At 42.3% G+C, this 14,806-nt stretch overlaps 3 protein-coding genes across 10 annotated transcripts in view; 1 reads left to right on the top strand and 2 right to left on the bottom strand.

The window, feature by feature from the left end:
- The window catches only part of lrp2a (low density lipoprotein receptor-related protein 2a), a 60,664-nt gene extending 56,898 nt beyond the window's left edge, over positions 1 to 3,766 (bottom strand). For 4 of the 8 annotated variants that reach the window (XM_058081813.1, XM_058081815.1, XM_058081817.1 and 1 more), the window contains exon 1: positions 3,151 to 3,765. In XM_058081813.1, coding sequence (XP_057937796.1) covers positions 3,151 to 3,220 — 70 coding nt within the window. In that variant the 5' untranslated portion in view covers positions 3,221 to 3,765. Of the gene's footprint in view, positions 1 to 3,150 lie in introns of all 8 variants that reach the window. The other 4 variants (XM_058081814.1, XM_058081816.1, XM_058081819.1 and 1 more) reach the window with 2 other exon arrangements.
- Positions 3,767 to 4,819: 1,053 nt separating this feature from the next.
- Positions 4,820 to 11,563, top strand: zgc:172182 (coiled-coil domain-containing protein 89). The gene is made up of 7 exons (XM_058081993.1): positions 4,820 to 5,100; positions 6,120 to 6,592; positions 6,669 to 6,799; positions 7,975 to 8,111; positions 8,181 to 8,257; positions 9,275 to 9,374; positions 9,456 to 11,563. The coding sequence occupies exons 1-7, from the start codon at positions 5,002 to 5,004 to the stop codon at positions 9,540 to 9,542; spliced, it is 1,104 nt and encodes a 367-aa protein (XP_057937976.1). The 5' UTR covers positions 4,820 to 5,001; the 3' UTR covers positions 9,543 to 11,563.
- LOC131135706 (ATP synthase subunit beta, mitochondrial-like) lies at positions 9,371 to 14,751 on the bottom strand. Its single transcript, XM_058081932.1, has 10 exons — positions 14,566 to 14,751; positions 13,967 to 14,140; positions 13,705 to 13,879; positions 12,989 to 13,110; positions 12,709 to 12,893; positions 11,496 to 11,654; positions 10,439 to 10,561; positions 10,160 to 10,372; positions 9,887 to 10,088; positions 9,371 to 9,809 (listed from the first exon to the last, which is right to left on the bottom strand). The coding sequence occupies exons 1-10, from the start codon at positions 14,669 to 14,671 to the stop codon at positions 9,712 to 9,714; spliced, it is 1,557 nt and encodes a 518-aa protein (XP_057937915.1). The 5' UTR covers positions 14,672 to 14,751; the 3' UTR covers positions 9,371 to 9,711.
- Between the last annotated feature and the right edge of the window lie 55 nt (positions 14,752 to 14,806).

Below are 14,806 nucleotides of genomic sequence, written 5' to 3'. Positions count from 1 at the left end.
CCCGTTTACTCCGCGCTTGCCCCGACCTTCCCACCTTCAAAAACCAACGCACCAACAGGGGTCTCAAACACGTGGCCCGCGGGCCAAATGTGGCCCGCAGGACACTCGTTTAGCAGAAATGGTTGGGTCTGGGATCAATTAACTGCCATAAACGAGGGATTACTGTATATAGATTATTACACGCCCTAACAACACCCCAATGCAATACTATTACTAATATACTAGTAATAATATTATTTATTATTTATTATTTATTATTTATTATTTATTATTTATTATTTATTATTTATTATTTATTATTTATTATTTATTATTTATTATTTATTATTTATTATTTATTATTTGTTTTTTATTTTTTATTTTTTATTTTTTATTTTTTATTTTTTATTTTTTATTTTTTATTTTTTATTTTTTATTTTTTATTTTTTATTTTTTATTACACGGGAGCCAAGCAACGACATTTCGCTGTGTTATTGTGCAATGACAATAAAGAAAGTCTATGTCTATGTCTCTAATTAATTCAGTTGCTAATTCAATTAATTGTGTGGAAAAGTAACTAGTAACTACTAGCAACTCCTAACGAATAACTTTTGTAAGTCATTTTCCCGACACCGGAATGACCAAAACCCTGCGGTGTGTAGGAGAAAAGATGGTGAGCATTGTGTGCCAACGTTCTTGTTGTGCAAGGATTTAGGCCGGTGCGCCGGAAGGGGTAAGGTTTAACATGCACGTGCTGTCTAAGTTTGAACACAACAAAAAGTGTTTTTAATCAATCCAAGGAGGCCAGTCTGGTCTCCCGATGGACCAAATGACAAGCTGTTCAAAACATGTTTAAACACCATCAAGCGCTTACGGTGTACTTTACTGGTTATTAAACAGCCAATAATCCATGTCGATGAAATCGATGTTTACTGACAAAAGTTGTCCAAAGAGCCCAAAAAAGCAAGTGTAGAGTTAATGGACCGGCTCTTTGTAAGACACTGCATTAGCAATAGCAGCATGTTGCAGCTTTACGGGGCCTGGATAATATGTTACTGGAGGTTATCGGGCCCTGTTTTTGTAGGGGAATGGGGGGGAGGGGGGGCAATGCCAGACTGGAGAAAGTACCCCCTGCTGTCACAGCAAAACAAATGACATTGCTAATCGCTTAACAAACGTGTGATCACTCTTCCTTCCAAAACTGACTGAAATACACATACTACTACTATAAATACACGTACTACTGCCAGAGCATTGACATGTACCACACATCCATGGTTCCCATCAGGGATGTTCCCATCAGGGTTTCATTCTGCTAATTCCGATACCATTATCCATGAGTGATATCGGCTCTTGATTTCTAATTGTATCTATGATGAGCGCTACCGGCCGGGGGGCGCCATTAGACATTAGCCATTGGCCACATTTATTTTTGTACTAATTGATGCAAACCTGAATTTAATTTGGTAATGGTAATGGTTTTATTTCATTAAACACGTTGGTGTGTATTGGCAAGGTTTGTGTCAAGCTGTCAAACTGAAACCATATCTACATTATATTGACTCTTTTTTATTGATTCAAGAATTTGTTTTAGGTTTCATTTATTTTATTTTTAATGTTTTAAGTAAGAATGATTTGATAAGGGAGATATCAAACACGTTGGCGTGTATTGGCAAGGTTTGTGTCAAGCTGTCAAACTGAAACCATTGAATTTTACAGACTAATGTTGATTATCGCGCCAAAATGCATCCTTTCCCGGCTCAATATGGGTGTTGGCCATCGAACGTGACACATCACAAGTGGGTCTGAGACTATTGGGTGGCGGATCAGTCGGAGCATCCCTAGTTCCCATACTTTAAAAAGCATAAACTACAATAAGCACGTAACGAAATATCTTACTACCTCTTCAATACATTTACTGAAATGTTATCTACATGATATTGATTCTTTTTTATTGATTCAAGAATTTGTTTTATGTTTCATTTATTTTATTTTTAATGTTTTAAGTAAGAACAATAGGTTTGATAAGGGAGATATCAAACACGTTGGCGTGTATTGGCAAGGTTTGTGTCAAGCTGTCAAACTGAAACCATTGAAGATGGTAGTCTGAGACTATTGGGTGGCGGATCAGTCGGAGCATCCCTAGTTCCCATACTTATGTATACTTATCTCACAAAATATCTTACTACCTCTTCAATACATTTACTGAAATGTTATCTACATTATATTAATTCTTTTTTATTGATTCAAGAATTTGTTTTATGTTTCATTTATTTTATTTTAAATGTTTTAAGTACACCTTGTTGCCTTTTGTAAGCTTTGGTTCATCTTTCAATTCCATTTAAATTCATTTAGCAATATATAATTGTAGCTATAGTGGTCATATGGAGAATTGTAGCTACAAATTTGACTCTGCATAAACACTAAATATTAGAGAGCACCTGCTTGTTTAATGTGTTAGCTAGAAGAATCAATATATTGTTGCTTTACTTTATTTAGTCAAGGTAAAATATATGCTAAAGATCTCATATAAGTGTATATTTGTTGTGTGTTTTGGGCCCTGGAAGCCACACAGTGGCTCTCCAAGCTTTACTTAGGTGGAAATGGTTGCATTCTGCAGCAGCTGCAGTGTAATTAGTAGCCACATTCACACTAAGAAGCTTACATCCTCAGGGTTGAGCAAAAAGAAAGCAGATTACAATTTGAGAAGTAGGATCTAGCTGGGCTGCAAACATTAGAGACGAACGAAAAAAATAAAAAAGTAACATTTGACCATTCCTTGTGTCTCTTTCTCTCTCTCATCAGAAAGGCTCTGGGAGGCAGAGTCCGGTTTTGTGGTTTGCAGGGTGAAGTCTGCAGAGGGAAATGAGCTTTTTGAAGCAGTACCTCTCAGTGCTTACAGATTGTAAGTCACATGCTCCTCTCTGTTACCTAGCAACGGTAAAGCTCAGGCAAAAGTTCCTCCAGGAGAACTTCTATTCGGAGCGGGGGCTTTGTGCTCAACACTAAGTGGCAAAAAGATAGTATTTTTATACTTTTTTAAAGTACTTACATCATACATAACTTGTTTTGGTTGTTGGCCAAACGTGGCCGACAAGAACAGATGCACCTTAATGCATCTTCACAATCAAGCTATTGCATATGCAGAGTAATGGTCATGAAGACACTAACCTTGTGATTGGCACCAGGTAAGCCAGCAGAAGACGAGGAGGAAGAGTTGAAGCGGTACTGGGCTCCACATTCTGGCTGGTCCGTCCAGCTCCAGTGTGCAGATGGAGGAGCTGAAGGGACTTGGGGGGGTCTTGGATGCTGTTGGATTTCCTCTAACTTGGTTTCTTGGCCCGCTGCTTGATCAAAAGGGGCGTGTGCAAGTTCACCCTCCCGCCTCTACACCCGAGATCTGCCCTGTGGATAAATCCCTCAAGGCGGGCCCTGGAATCTGCATAATCGTAAGCACCTCCCCATTCGGGCCCTTGCCCGCAAACATTGCATCACTGCTGACGCACGCAATACAACACAATCACCTTTATATTTTCTTATAAATATAACTTTAAGATTATAGGTTTTGGTAAAAAAAATCACTATCAAATGACGTCTAGAACAAGTTAGAGGATGAATGAAACATAAACACTAATTTCGTCACTACGTGCTGGTCCTGTCTGTGTGTATATACAACGTTCAACACTGCCCCCACGCGGCCAAAAGCTGATACTGCATGCTACTTGATGCCATGACTGAAAAACCAATCGCAGCCCGGCCGTGGTTACCAATGGCAACCAAGCAACACAAACGTATCACTAGTTGTGTGGTCTTGGCGATTTCTTCCAGGGTGCATTGGCTTAAACTGCAGACTGAAATATGTACATGTTAGCAAATTCTATTGAACAAAAAAAATTGGATTTCTTCGACATGATGCCTGAAAAGGAGCAGGAAGAAGCAAGAGTTGATTTGATCCACTCTACATGTCTCAGCAACATTAGCTGTCTGTTTAGAATGAAAGAGTAAATAAGCAGAAATATTGTATGATAATTGAATGGAGATGTATTTCAATATGGAAACTTAAACGTCACCTTTTTTGCAGAACCTAGCCTTTTGACAAAGATAAAAAAATATATAATATTTATAATGATAAAAAAAAGCAATTACCGCCCCTTTGTGTCCTAAAGTTTGCCTGAGACCTTCGTGACGTCACACCGCCTGAATAGAGTTCACATTGATGGGCAAGGCCAGGTGGCTCCTCCTGCTCTGTACTCCGGTTCTCCTGACTGATGTAGCGGCATACCGGCTGCTCTGAGAATGTGTCCGAATATTGTGCCCCGTGCTGGGCCACAGCAAGTGGCTCCCTCCGCTCTATACTCTGGTTCTCCTGGTAGTGGTGATGTGCTATAGCAGTAATGCTGTGATATTTGATTAGAACTCATCAAGTACAGTTGGTCAAATCCTAATTTGTTCCAGTCCTTCTTACCTCCAGGTGTAGAGAAACAGTTAAAATACATTTAAAAAGTAGATATGTTATTGTTATGGGTTTGAAAAAAAGACATTGTACATCTCTCTGTTGTATATTTGGTGGAGCATTGTAACCTAGCATAACCAGCAGGTAATAGCATACATGATAAAAACACTGATTCTGTAAAATACAGGCACAATATGTGCTGAGTTTACCACATAGTGTATTTTTGTAAGAAATATACATGCTATACAAATGAAACAACCTCTACTTGTGCTTCACTGGTAAATACGGGTATGAACGTGTATTGATGCAGACTGGTGACGTCATACAAAGAACAGGACAGTTTTGGCACGAGCCTGTGACGTCATGACGTCTGCGAGGCGTCCTTGCATCCCGGGAAACCTTATTAGTACACACTACCAGGGTGCAAGGGTACAAGTGTGCTAGTATAAAGTTATACGAACCTAGCATACTTACAGAGAATCGTCGAGTTAAACTACCGACTTTTAGCTAGTCAAAAGGGAGGGTTAGTTTCAGAGTAGCGCACGTCCCGTTCAAATCTTGACCAGAAAATGACGACAAAACGGAAAAAGTCCGAAATCGTGAGAAGGAAAATGTACTCCAAGTCCGAGGATAAACTGCTCATCTCCGGTCTGACACTCAACGTTGCCGTAAGTCTTTTTTTCATATGGTCGAGTATTAACAGAGTCGTTCAAAACTCCTGAGTTTTTTTTACTGAAGTCTGACTCGCGGGTGTTTGTCTCTGTTAACTCGTTCACTTACCCTGATGCTCTCGCATAATGACAAAGCAAAGCAAGTTACACGGCATTAATGGTGCAACTGTTACTCGAAATTAACTAGTGAAGCGCCGAAGAACTGGAGTCTGAGACGGAGTGTCGAATTTTGGAGAAAACTTTATTCTCTTCACAAACATTAACTTTCACTCTTTGTTTCGCGAGACCTGAACGCCGTCTCGCAATCACAACAGGAAGAAGCAGAAAAAAAACCCTGTCCCTCGCGCCCACCCCTCCGGGTGGCAACCACTCCCCTATATTTCGTTCCGGGGTGAATTATGTACCGGTAACCAAGCACTACACTAGTTAATAACTACATGTATTACATAAAGATGTTCCTATCCGCCCCCCCCAAGTGCGAGTAATTTAATTACTAGTATCATACGCGATCCGATACTTTTATAATAACATATAACATAACACTTAACACTTTAACAGATCATTGTGAGGTAGCTTCAGCAATCAAGTCATGCAATAAATTCTGGTCTTTAGTGCAACAGTAAATATTAGATTAGAATAATAAAAATGCAATATTAAAAACAAACAGCACCTCAACTTAAAATACCCGGCAAGCATGTAAACAAATACAAATTGCCTCAGTGTATCTTCTTATGAAGACCTGGCAGTGCTTTTCTCTGTGAAATGATGAAAAGATGGATGGATGATAATCTAAATGATAAATTGGTCTAAAAATTGCAGAAATTATTGATTATCTGTGATAATTTATTGCACAATTATCGACCAGCAAAATGTGCTATCTTGTCAAGACTATATACAAGTGCCATGTAACCGTAAAGTAAACATATTGTGAAATTCTCACGGGACTGTGATTGGTGTGGATATGCAGTGCACTGTGCACTTACCACTATCACCTTGTTTTGTTTTTTTCTCTCCAGCTAATGGACATCAACCAGAAGACACTGGACGCATGCAATACCCTCTCTGCGGAAGATCTAACAGACACATTGCTTCTGCAGTCCAGAGTCAAAGAACAAGCCAATCTGATCTGCCTGCTGAAGGACAGATCAGACGAGCTGTTCCTCCAAGCTCAAACCCTGCAGGAGGCCAAGACGCAGCTAGAGAAGCAACTTGAGATCTGTCAGAAAGAAGTAGTGCAAAAACGGGAGAGAGCGGAGGTGGTGGAAAAGCGCTTCATGGATTTAGACGCCAATAGTCGAGCCATCATCGTGTTCATGGAAGAGTACAAACATCAGAATGCTCAGCTGAAGCTGGTGAACGTGGAGCTGCAGAAGGAAAACGACACGCTCTTCTCGCAGAAGTTACACGATAAAGAGGCGGCACTTGAGCGACTTACACAGGAAGTCAAGATGTTGACAGAGAAGTTTACAAACAAGGAGAAGGGCTACCTGTAAGACATTCTACCTGATTAACAGCAACCAGTAGTTGTGCCAAGCAGGTCAAATGATCATGACTTTCTTTCAAAGGGAGAAAATTGCAGGAATGGAAACGGCATCCTACGCACAATTAACTGAGCATCAAGCGAGAATGGCGTCGCTACTTGAACAACTGCACGTGTCTCAACAGCAGCATGAAGCTGCGGAGCAGATGTGCAAAGGTAAATGTCAGGACAGGAGATCCCTGTTTTACCGTTATTTTTATGGGCCACCAGCGGCCATTTTGATCAACATTTTCAAAAAAAGTGACTGTTGTAATTTTCAGATTCGATTCAGCCGCAGAACCTTCCCCATTTTTTTTCAATTGCCGTTGTTCATCAATTGACACAATCCAAGTTTAATCCAGAAATATGCCTTGCATCCATCCATCCATTTTATATTCCACTTATTTACATTCAGGATGCGGGGGCATCACGCACATTTCAAGTATAAAATGTATTGCTACTCACCACCAACTATCAACAGTATTTACTGTATATATATATATAAAGTTGCACTTTAGGGTCTCGCAGCAACTATGGTCTGTTCAAGGACCCCCGAAGAATGTACAAAATTCCAACGCATAAGGAAAATCCATTTTCAGTGAAACATAAATGTTAAAAAAAACAAAAAAGTGGGCTTTATGTATGTCACGAGAACACCTACTGCACTAGAATTGTCCTATACATTATTGCCAATAGGCACGGCGGTCGAGTGGTTAGCGTGCAGACGTCACAGCTAGGAGACCAGGGTTCAATTCCACCCTCGGCCATCTCTGTGTGGAGTTTGCATGTTCTCCCCGTGCATGCGTGGGTTTTCTCCAGGTACTCCGGTTTCCTCCCAGATTCCAAAAAATTAATTAATTTGGAGTCGAAATTGTCCATGTGAGTGTGAATGGTTGTTTGCCTATATGTGCACTGTGATTGGCTGGCCACCAGTCCAGGGTGTACCCCGCCTCTCTCTTGTAGTCAGCTGGGATAGGCTCCAGCAGCCCTGCCACCCTTGTGAGGATAAGCGGTAGAAAATGGATGGATGGGTTTTGCTGAGAATGCTTTTAAGGAAAAGTGCACTTAAAAAATTGTGAGCCATTACGTGCATTAATTAGCCAACCTCTTTTTCTTACATAAGGATTGTGGATGAAATAAACACCCTAAAGTTACAGCGGGGTTACAGTTACAGTTACTAACAGCGCCACCATGTAGTGCTTGTGTCTAAAATATCTTAGCACAGTAGAGGCGTGCTAATATCCATCCATTTTCTATGTTGCTTATCATCACTAGGGTAAGGGCAGTAGCAGTCCCAAGTTTTGCCAGATGTTCCACCCAGCATTGAGGTACGCCATTGTCTTTTTCACCAGACCTCAAGCTGAAGCTTCATAAAGCGGAGGAGCAGAACACTTTGAAGGAAAGCACCATGAGCAAAAGCATCATCGGCCTCACCAAAGAGCGAGACAAACTTCTGCGTCTCTCTGTGGAGAGAGAGAACATCATCCAGGTACGTTGGTGACGAAGAGCAGTGTATCTGTAGCTACCGTTTCACACCAACCCATGTGTGTAACCACAGGAGAAGCATGAGGAACTCAGACGTATGGAGTTGCAATATAAGGAGCAAAAGAAAGCCCGGACACGAGCAGAGGAAAAGTAAAATGCCATTCCATTTCTAAATATAGGTGATCCTTGGGTTACAGCGTTTTGGAGTTAAACACTCCCGTAAATGAATTAAAAATTAAGAATAATTCATAATGCCGCCTACAGAGAACATACTAATTCCTTATTTCTAAAATCACAAATACTTCAACTTGCTGATATAGTTCATCTTGTCATTGGATGCTCATATCACCTCATGAACAAACAAAAAAAATATTCAGAAAGCAGGAAGTGAACAAATGTAACAGTTCATTCATTCATTTTCTACCGCTTTTTCCTCACGAGGGTCGCGGGGGGTGCTGGAGCCTATACCAGCTTTCTTCGGGCGAGAGGCGGGGTACACCCTGGACTGGTCGCCAGCCAATCACAGGACAAACAACCATTCACACTCACATTCATACCTATGGACAATTTGGAATGTGGGAGGAAACCGGAGTACCCGGAGAAAACCCACGCATGCACGGGGAGAACATGCAAACTCCACACAGAGATGGCCGAGGGTGGAATTGAACCCTGGTCTCCTAGCTGTGAGGTCTGCGCGCTAACCACTCGACTGCCGTGCCGCCCAAATGTAACAGTTACTGATTGTAAAAATACCAGATGGAGGGGTAGGATTTAATAAGCTTTGCTTCTTCCTACTCCTTTTGGACATGTGGAACTGGGAACTGATTATATGATGCATTCAATTGTAATCTGATGCATGTTCAAACCATTACCATAAAAAAAAAACACCATTCATCAAAAGGATTTATGGCGGATTCAGGAGGCCACTATTGCCGCAGCCACATCTCTTTCTTCTTAAAGCAGATAACTGCTATCCGATTATTGTTCACAACCATATGCAATAGGTGCGCCCCATGAGGCGCATTCTTTTTTAGCTGCTTTTATATCTTTATAATGTAAAGAAAGAAAGCGGAGCAAACCTTGTTCGTAACCTGAGGACCACCTGTACTGTACGTCTGCTGTTGAGTGGACAAATTAATTGTATAAAACCACTATTTCTCATGTCAGGTTTAAACACGAAGCGGACACAGTGAATGCAGATAAGAGAGTGAAATTTCTTAAGGTGGCTCTTGAAGAAGCCAGGACTAAGCACGAGATGCTCAATAAGGTTTGTTTTGGTTATCATGATAAAAAAAAATGGAAACAAGAAGCTCAATAGCAATTGAACATTAACATGAATGTTTTGCAGGATTTTGAAGCCTTCAAAGAACACAGCAGTGGTCTCCTTCATAAGGAAAGGGAGTTAAATAAGATACTGCGACACTTGAGGAGCTAAACCTGCAGATTTGATCAATCTTCCAATCTCAACGATTGGTTGAAATTAGAAAGAAGCAGCATAAACCACGAGCATCTTTAATCTCCATCCAGAGCAACACAAACACACGCCGAGTTCCTCAAATAGCAATTAGACTGTACAATTCAGGGAGCCTTCCATACGTCAGCGTTTAGGAGTGTTCCTCTGCTAGTTTCTCTGCCTTTTGGACCACTTCTTCAATGGGACCCACCATGTAGAAAGCCTGCTCAGGTAAGGCATCGTATTCACCTGCACAGGAGGGAAAATACATTTTACCAGGAAAATATGAAAGCTTCAGGCGTATTCCAGTTTAGGTGAAGCACTACCTCCAAGGATGTTCTGGAAGCCTTTGATGGTTTCCTTCAGAGGCACCAGCTTCCCCATGTGGCCTGTGAAGACTTCAGCCACCTGGAACGGCTGGGACAGGAAACGCTGGATCTTGCGAGCACGGGCTACGGTCAGCTTGTCTTCTTCAGACAGTTCATCCATACCCAGAATAGCAATGATGTCCTGCAAGGATTTGTAGTCCTGAAACGACGATGCGAGTCGTTAGAGCAGGTTCTGACTCGCTTTTAAAAAGCTGACGTGACAAGTCTTGCCTGGAGGATCTTCTGTACACCTCGAGCGACGTCGTAGTGCTCGGCACCGACAATGTTGGGGTCCATGATGCGGGATGTGGAGTCGAGGGGGTCCACGGCGGGGTAGATGCCGAGCTCGGCGATGGCACGGGACAGCACGGTGGTGGCATCCAAGTGAGCAAAGGTGGTGGCAGGAGCAGGGTCGGTCAAGTCGTCGGCGGGCACGTAGATGGCCTTCAGCACAAACATTTCATTAGTCCGGGGAAGCCTCCATGTCACTGCCATCCACTCACTCCTTACCTGTACCGAGGTGATGGAACCCTTCTTGGTGGTTGTAATTCGTTCCTGCATGGTACCCATGTCGGTAGCCAGGGTGGGCTGGTACCCCACAGCAGACGGGATACGACCCAACAGCGCAGACACCTGACAGACAGTCCGACAAATTCATTCATTTATTTGCCAGCCAATCACAGGGCACACAAGTTTACACATTTTGAACTGTAAAGATAATAGAATTTGTCACTTGCTGCTTATTATTATTCATTCATTCATTCATTTTCTACCGCTTATCCTCAACGAGGGTGCTGGAGCCTATCCCAGTTGTCTTCGGGTGAAAGGCGGGGTACACCCTGGACTGGTGGCCAGCCAATCACAGGGCACATATAGACAAACAACCATTCACACTCACATTCATACCTATGGACAATTTGGAGTCACCAATTAACCTAGCGTGTTTTTGGAATGGGGGAGAACACGGGGAGAACATCCACGCAGAGATGGCCGAGGGTGGAATTGAACCCTGGTCCCCTAGCTGCGAGATCTGTGCTCTAACCACTCAACCGCCGTGCCGTCCTGACAAATTCATAATCTTGGCAAATACATTTTGTAGGTACAGTAGATCCCCGCTTTTCATGGAGGTAACCGCCTGGGACCACCATTGACACGCCCGTCAAAATGTCTATTTTTCATGATGATGTTCTCTCCAGCTCGAATTCCTAAAGCTGCAATAAAAGCCTGTTGTTCCAGGGATCAATTGTGGTGCTTGTCTCACCGAACAATTACTGACACCTAGTGCCCGATGTAGGATACTACATCCACAAGGTGAATGCTGGTCTTAATGACTTAAACTGTATTTGTGTTTTACGTCATTTAGCCATTTTTCACTAAGAGGCCATCGAAAACACGAAACAGCGACTATTAACTATTTTTATTAACTAATACATGTTTTTAAAAAGTGATAAGAGTGAGGGAGTAACATTCTAAGTGCTAAGTAGTGAAAGACGACTGTAGTACTAAAGCAAATATTTGATGAAAAAGCTGAATTGTCTACTGTACATGTACGTTTAGTGTTTCATACCTCTGATCCGGCCTGGGTAAACCGAAAGATGTTGTCAATGAACAGAAGCACATCCTGTCCCTCTTGGTCACGGAAATATTCAGCAACAGTCAAGCCGGTGAGAGCGACTCTGGCACGAGCGCCCGGAGGTTCGTTCATCTGACCGTACACCAGCGCCACCTACGTACAACACACACACATGACAATCTGAGAAGACAGCACTTCACTTTATGGGTGCACTATAATTATCTGGCAAATATCGGCAATTATACTCATATGCATCTTTTTTCTCCTGCCTGTGACATTAACGACCTGCCGCTCACTTGTAAACAAACATTCACTTTAAGAGGAAGGACGTTGGCTCCATGAAGGTGCGTTCAAAAAACCCATAAAAAACTGAAGCAGTGTTTGAAAAATGCAGAAGGGTTGCCAGATATTGATGTTTACTAAATACAAGGATGAAGAGTCTTGAACCAGTCATGATGTGCTATATATATCACTATATTGATGGTTACTATGGTACCCATTATGTCATTGGATGCTCATATCACCTCGGACTTCGGTACGAGGTACATTATAAAAAAAACAACAACAACAAAAAAAACTGTATTATGGAAAGCAGGAAGTGAACAAATGTAACAGTTACTGATTGTAAAAGTACCAGATGGAGGGGTAGGATTTAATAAGCTTTGCTTCTTCCTACTCCTTTTTGGACATGTGGAACTGGGAACTGATTATGGGATGCACTCAATTGTAATCTGATGCATGTTCAAATGAAATTAAACCATTACCATTACCATTACAAGATAAGATAAGATAATATATGCCTATGTCAGTTAAGCAGTACAAAATACACAAAATAGAAAAATCAACAATATAAACAACCCAAGTATTAACAAAATCAAACGTTATATACAAATACAGTATGCAGATAATATGAAACGAGATGAGATATACGACCAGTCTATACACTGACATCTTGCTAGTGAATGCTAGATATATGCTAGATATATCCAATGGCGTCACACCGGCTGCTCTGGGCGTGTGTTTGAATACAGTGCACCTTGCCGGACCACGGCAGGCGACTCCCTTCGCTCTTTACTGTGATTCTCCTGGTAGCTAGTAGTAATGTTGTAATATTTATGCATCCATTTTAAGTATTAAAATGCAGTATTGATGGAGTTCTTGTATTGGGAGAGAAAGCGCAAGTGTATGCTAGCATGTCGGGCGTTACCTTTGAGGTAGTGTCTTTCAGGTTAATAACACCAGACTCAATCATTTCATGGTACAAGTCGTTGCCCTCGCGGGTGCGTTCTCCCACTCCAGCAAACACAGAGTAGCCACCGTGAGCCTTGGCCACGTTGTTGATGAGCTCCATGATCAGCACAGTCTTGCCCACACCGGCGCCTCCAAACAAACCTGATGGGGAACAGTAGAAACAACCATGAGATGCTGCTGCTGCTCCCAACGAACGCCATCTGAAGAACGTCCTGGAGGTGAAATGAGCTACTGACCAATCTTTCCACCCTTAGCGTAGGGAGCCAGCAGATCTACAACTTTGATCCCAGTGACTAAGATCTCCTGCTCCACACTCATGTCTGTGAACTCAGGAGCTTCAGCGTGGATCGGTGCAGTCCTGAAACAAGTAAGCAAAAAAGTTTCATTTAAAAAAATACTAATAATAGTACAACTACATTATTGTGTTGACCTGCACTGATTACTGAGTGATTTTTCTAGGGTTTTGTAAAATTGTAAATAGTTCATGGTGTTATCTTTGGATGTAAACCAACCATTTTTGTGTTGTTTATGCTGTGGCATAGTTGTTTAGATATTTTTGGCTGAATATTCATTCATTCATTCAAAGTATCACCCAAGTATTTCATCTTCCTCTTTGTAAATTTCCTTTCATATATGAGTTCTCCTGTTTTGTGTGGAAGTGGTAACTTTTTGGCTTCTTATTTTGTCTTTCCCCACCCTCGGCCATCTCTGTGTGGAGTTTGCATGTTCTCCCCGTGCATGCGTGGGTTTTCTCCGGGTACTCCGGTTTCCTCCCACATTCCAAAAACATGCTAGGTTAATTAGCGACTCCAAATTGTCCATAGGTATGAATGTGAGTGTGAATGGTTGTTTGTCTATATGTGCCCTGTGATTGGCTGGCCACCAGTCCAGGGTGTAGGTGCCAGGCCACAAACAAAGGAAAAACTTTTTGCTGTTTTTTTTGAAAACATACTGTTTGGTGCTAATGGGACCGCGTTCATCAATGGGTTCTCCAATGACGTTCATGATCCTGCCCAAAGTCTCAGGACCTACAGGGATTCTGATTGGAGCCCCAGTGTCAAGAACCTTCTGCCCACGGACCAGACCCTCGGTGCCGTCCATGGCGATTGTCCTGACCGTGTTCTCACCTGGGGAAGCACACAGGACGGATTAAAAAGGAACTTGGAATTTGGGGATTTGTTTCAAGTCAAGTGTCATGGTGGAAAGCCACGGACCCAGATGCTGGGCCACCTCGAGAACCAACCGGCTCTCACGGCCTGCCACCTCCAGTGCATTGAGGATGGGGGGGAGGCCTTCGTCAAACTGGACATCCACCACGGCACCGATCACAGCCACGATGCGACCGTTGGCCAAGGCTGCTTGAGCAGCTGGGCTTGCATAACCCCGCCCTGAAAAGGATGGCATCAAACCTTATTATTTCAACCATGTGGCATGCTTGTATTTTGGATGAATTGTCACAAATTATACCTGCACAAAAACAATATTGCAATATATATATAGTGATACTAACTTTTGGTTGGCATCCAAGGCCTAATTAATGACACGATTTAAATTGGACAACTGTCCCCAGGCAATCAATCATTAAGAATGACAACTTGCTTGCAGTGTTTAAATTGTAATGAAAGGTCATTGAGGCAGACATACAATAACGTCACCAAATGTCCTTAGCCAACATTTGTCTTAACGATGGATATTATAATTAATCTGTTTCACGCCAAATAATAATCCCTGTATAAGTAAGTAACTAAGTAGAGGCCTGTCCACAGGACATTTAACAATGACATTCCCCCGCGGTAGAAAAACATCAACTTACCCGAATTTAGGCTTACATGTCTACCGCTTAAAGTCTTGAATGAATTGCTAACAGGCTTAAAAACCTGCAGAGCACCACTACAGCCGCGTCCCACAGCGCCCAGCATTGTTTTTAGTTATTGCATTAAGATGGCTGAAGGACAGTGACGCCGCTAGAGGACAGATTCAACTCATGGGGAGACACTCCTGAGCATGCGCAATGTGTCCTGTGTGCATGGCCACTCCGGCCACAAGATGGCGGT

This window comes from Doryrhamphus excisus, chromosome 9 (assembly GCF_030265055.1).
Source record: "Doryrhamphus excisus isolate RoL2022-K1 chromosome 9, RoL_Dexc_1.0, whole genome shotgun sequence".
Lineage (NCBI taxonomy): Eukaryota > Metazoa > Chordata > Actinopteri > Syngnathiformes > Syngnathidae > Doryrhamphus > Doryrhamphus excisus.
Note: the sequence above shows the minus strand (reverse complement) of the source record. Positions and strands in the feature narration are given on the sequence as shown.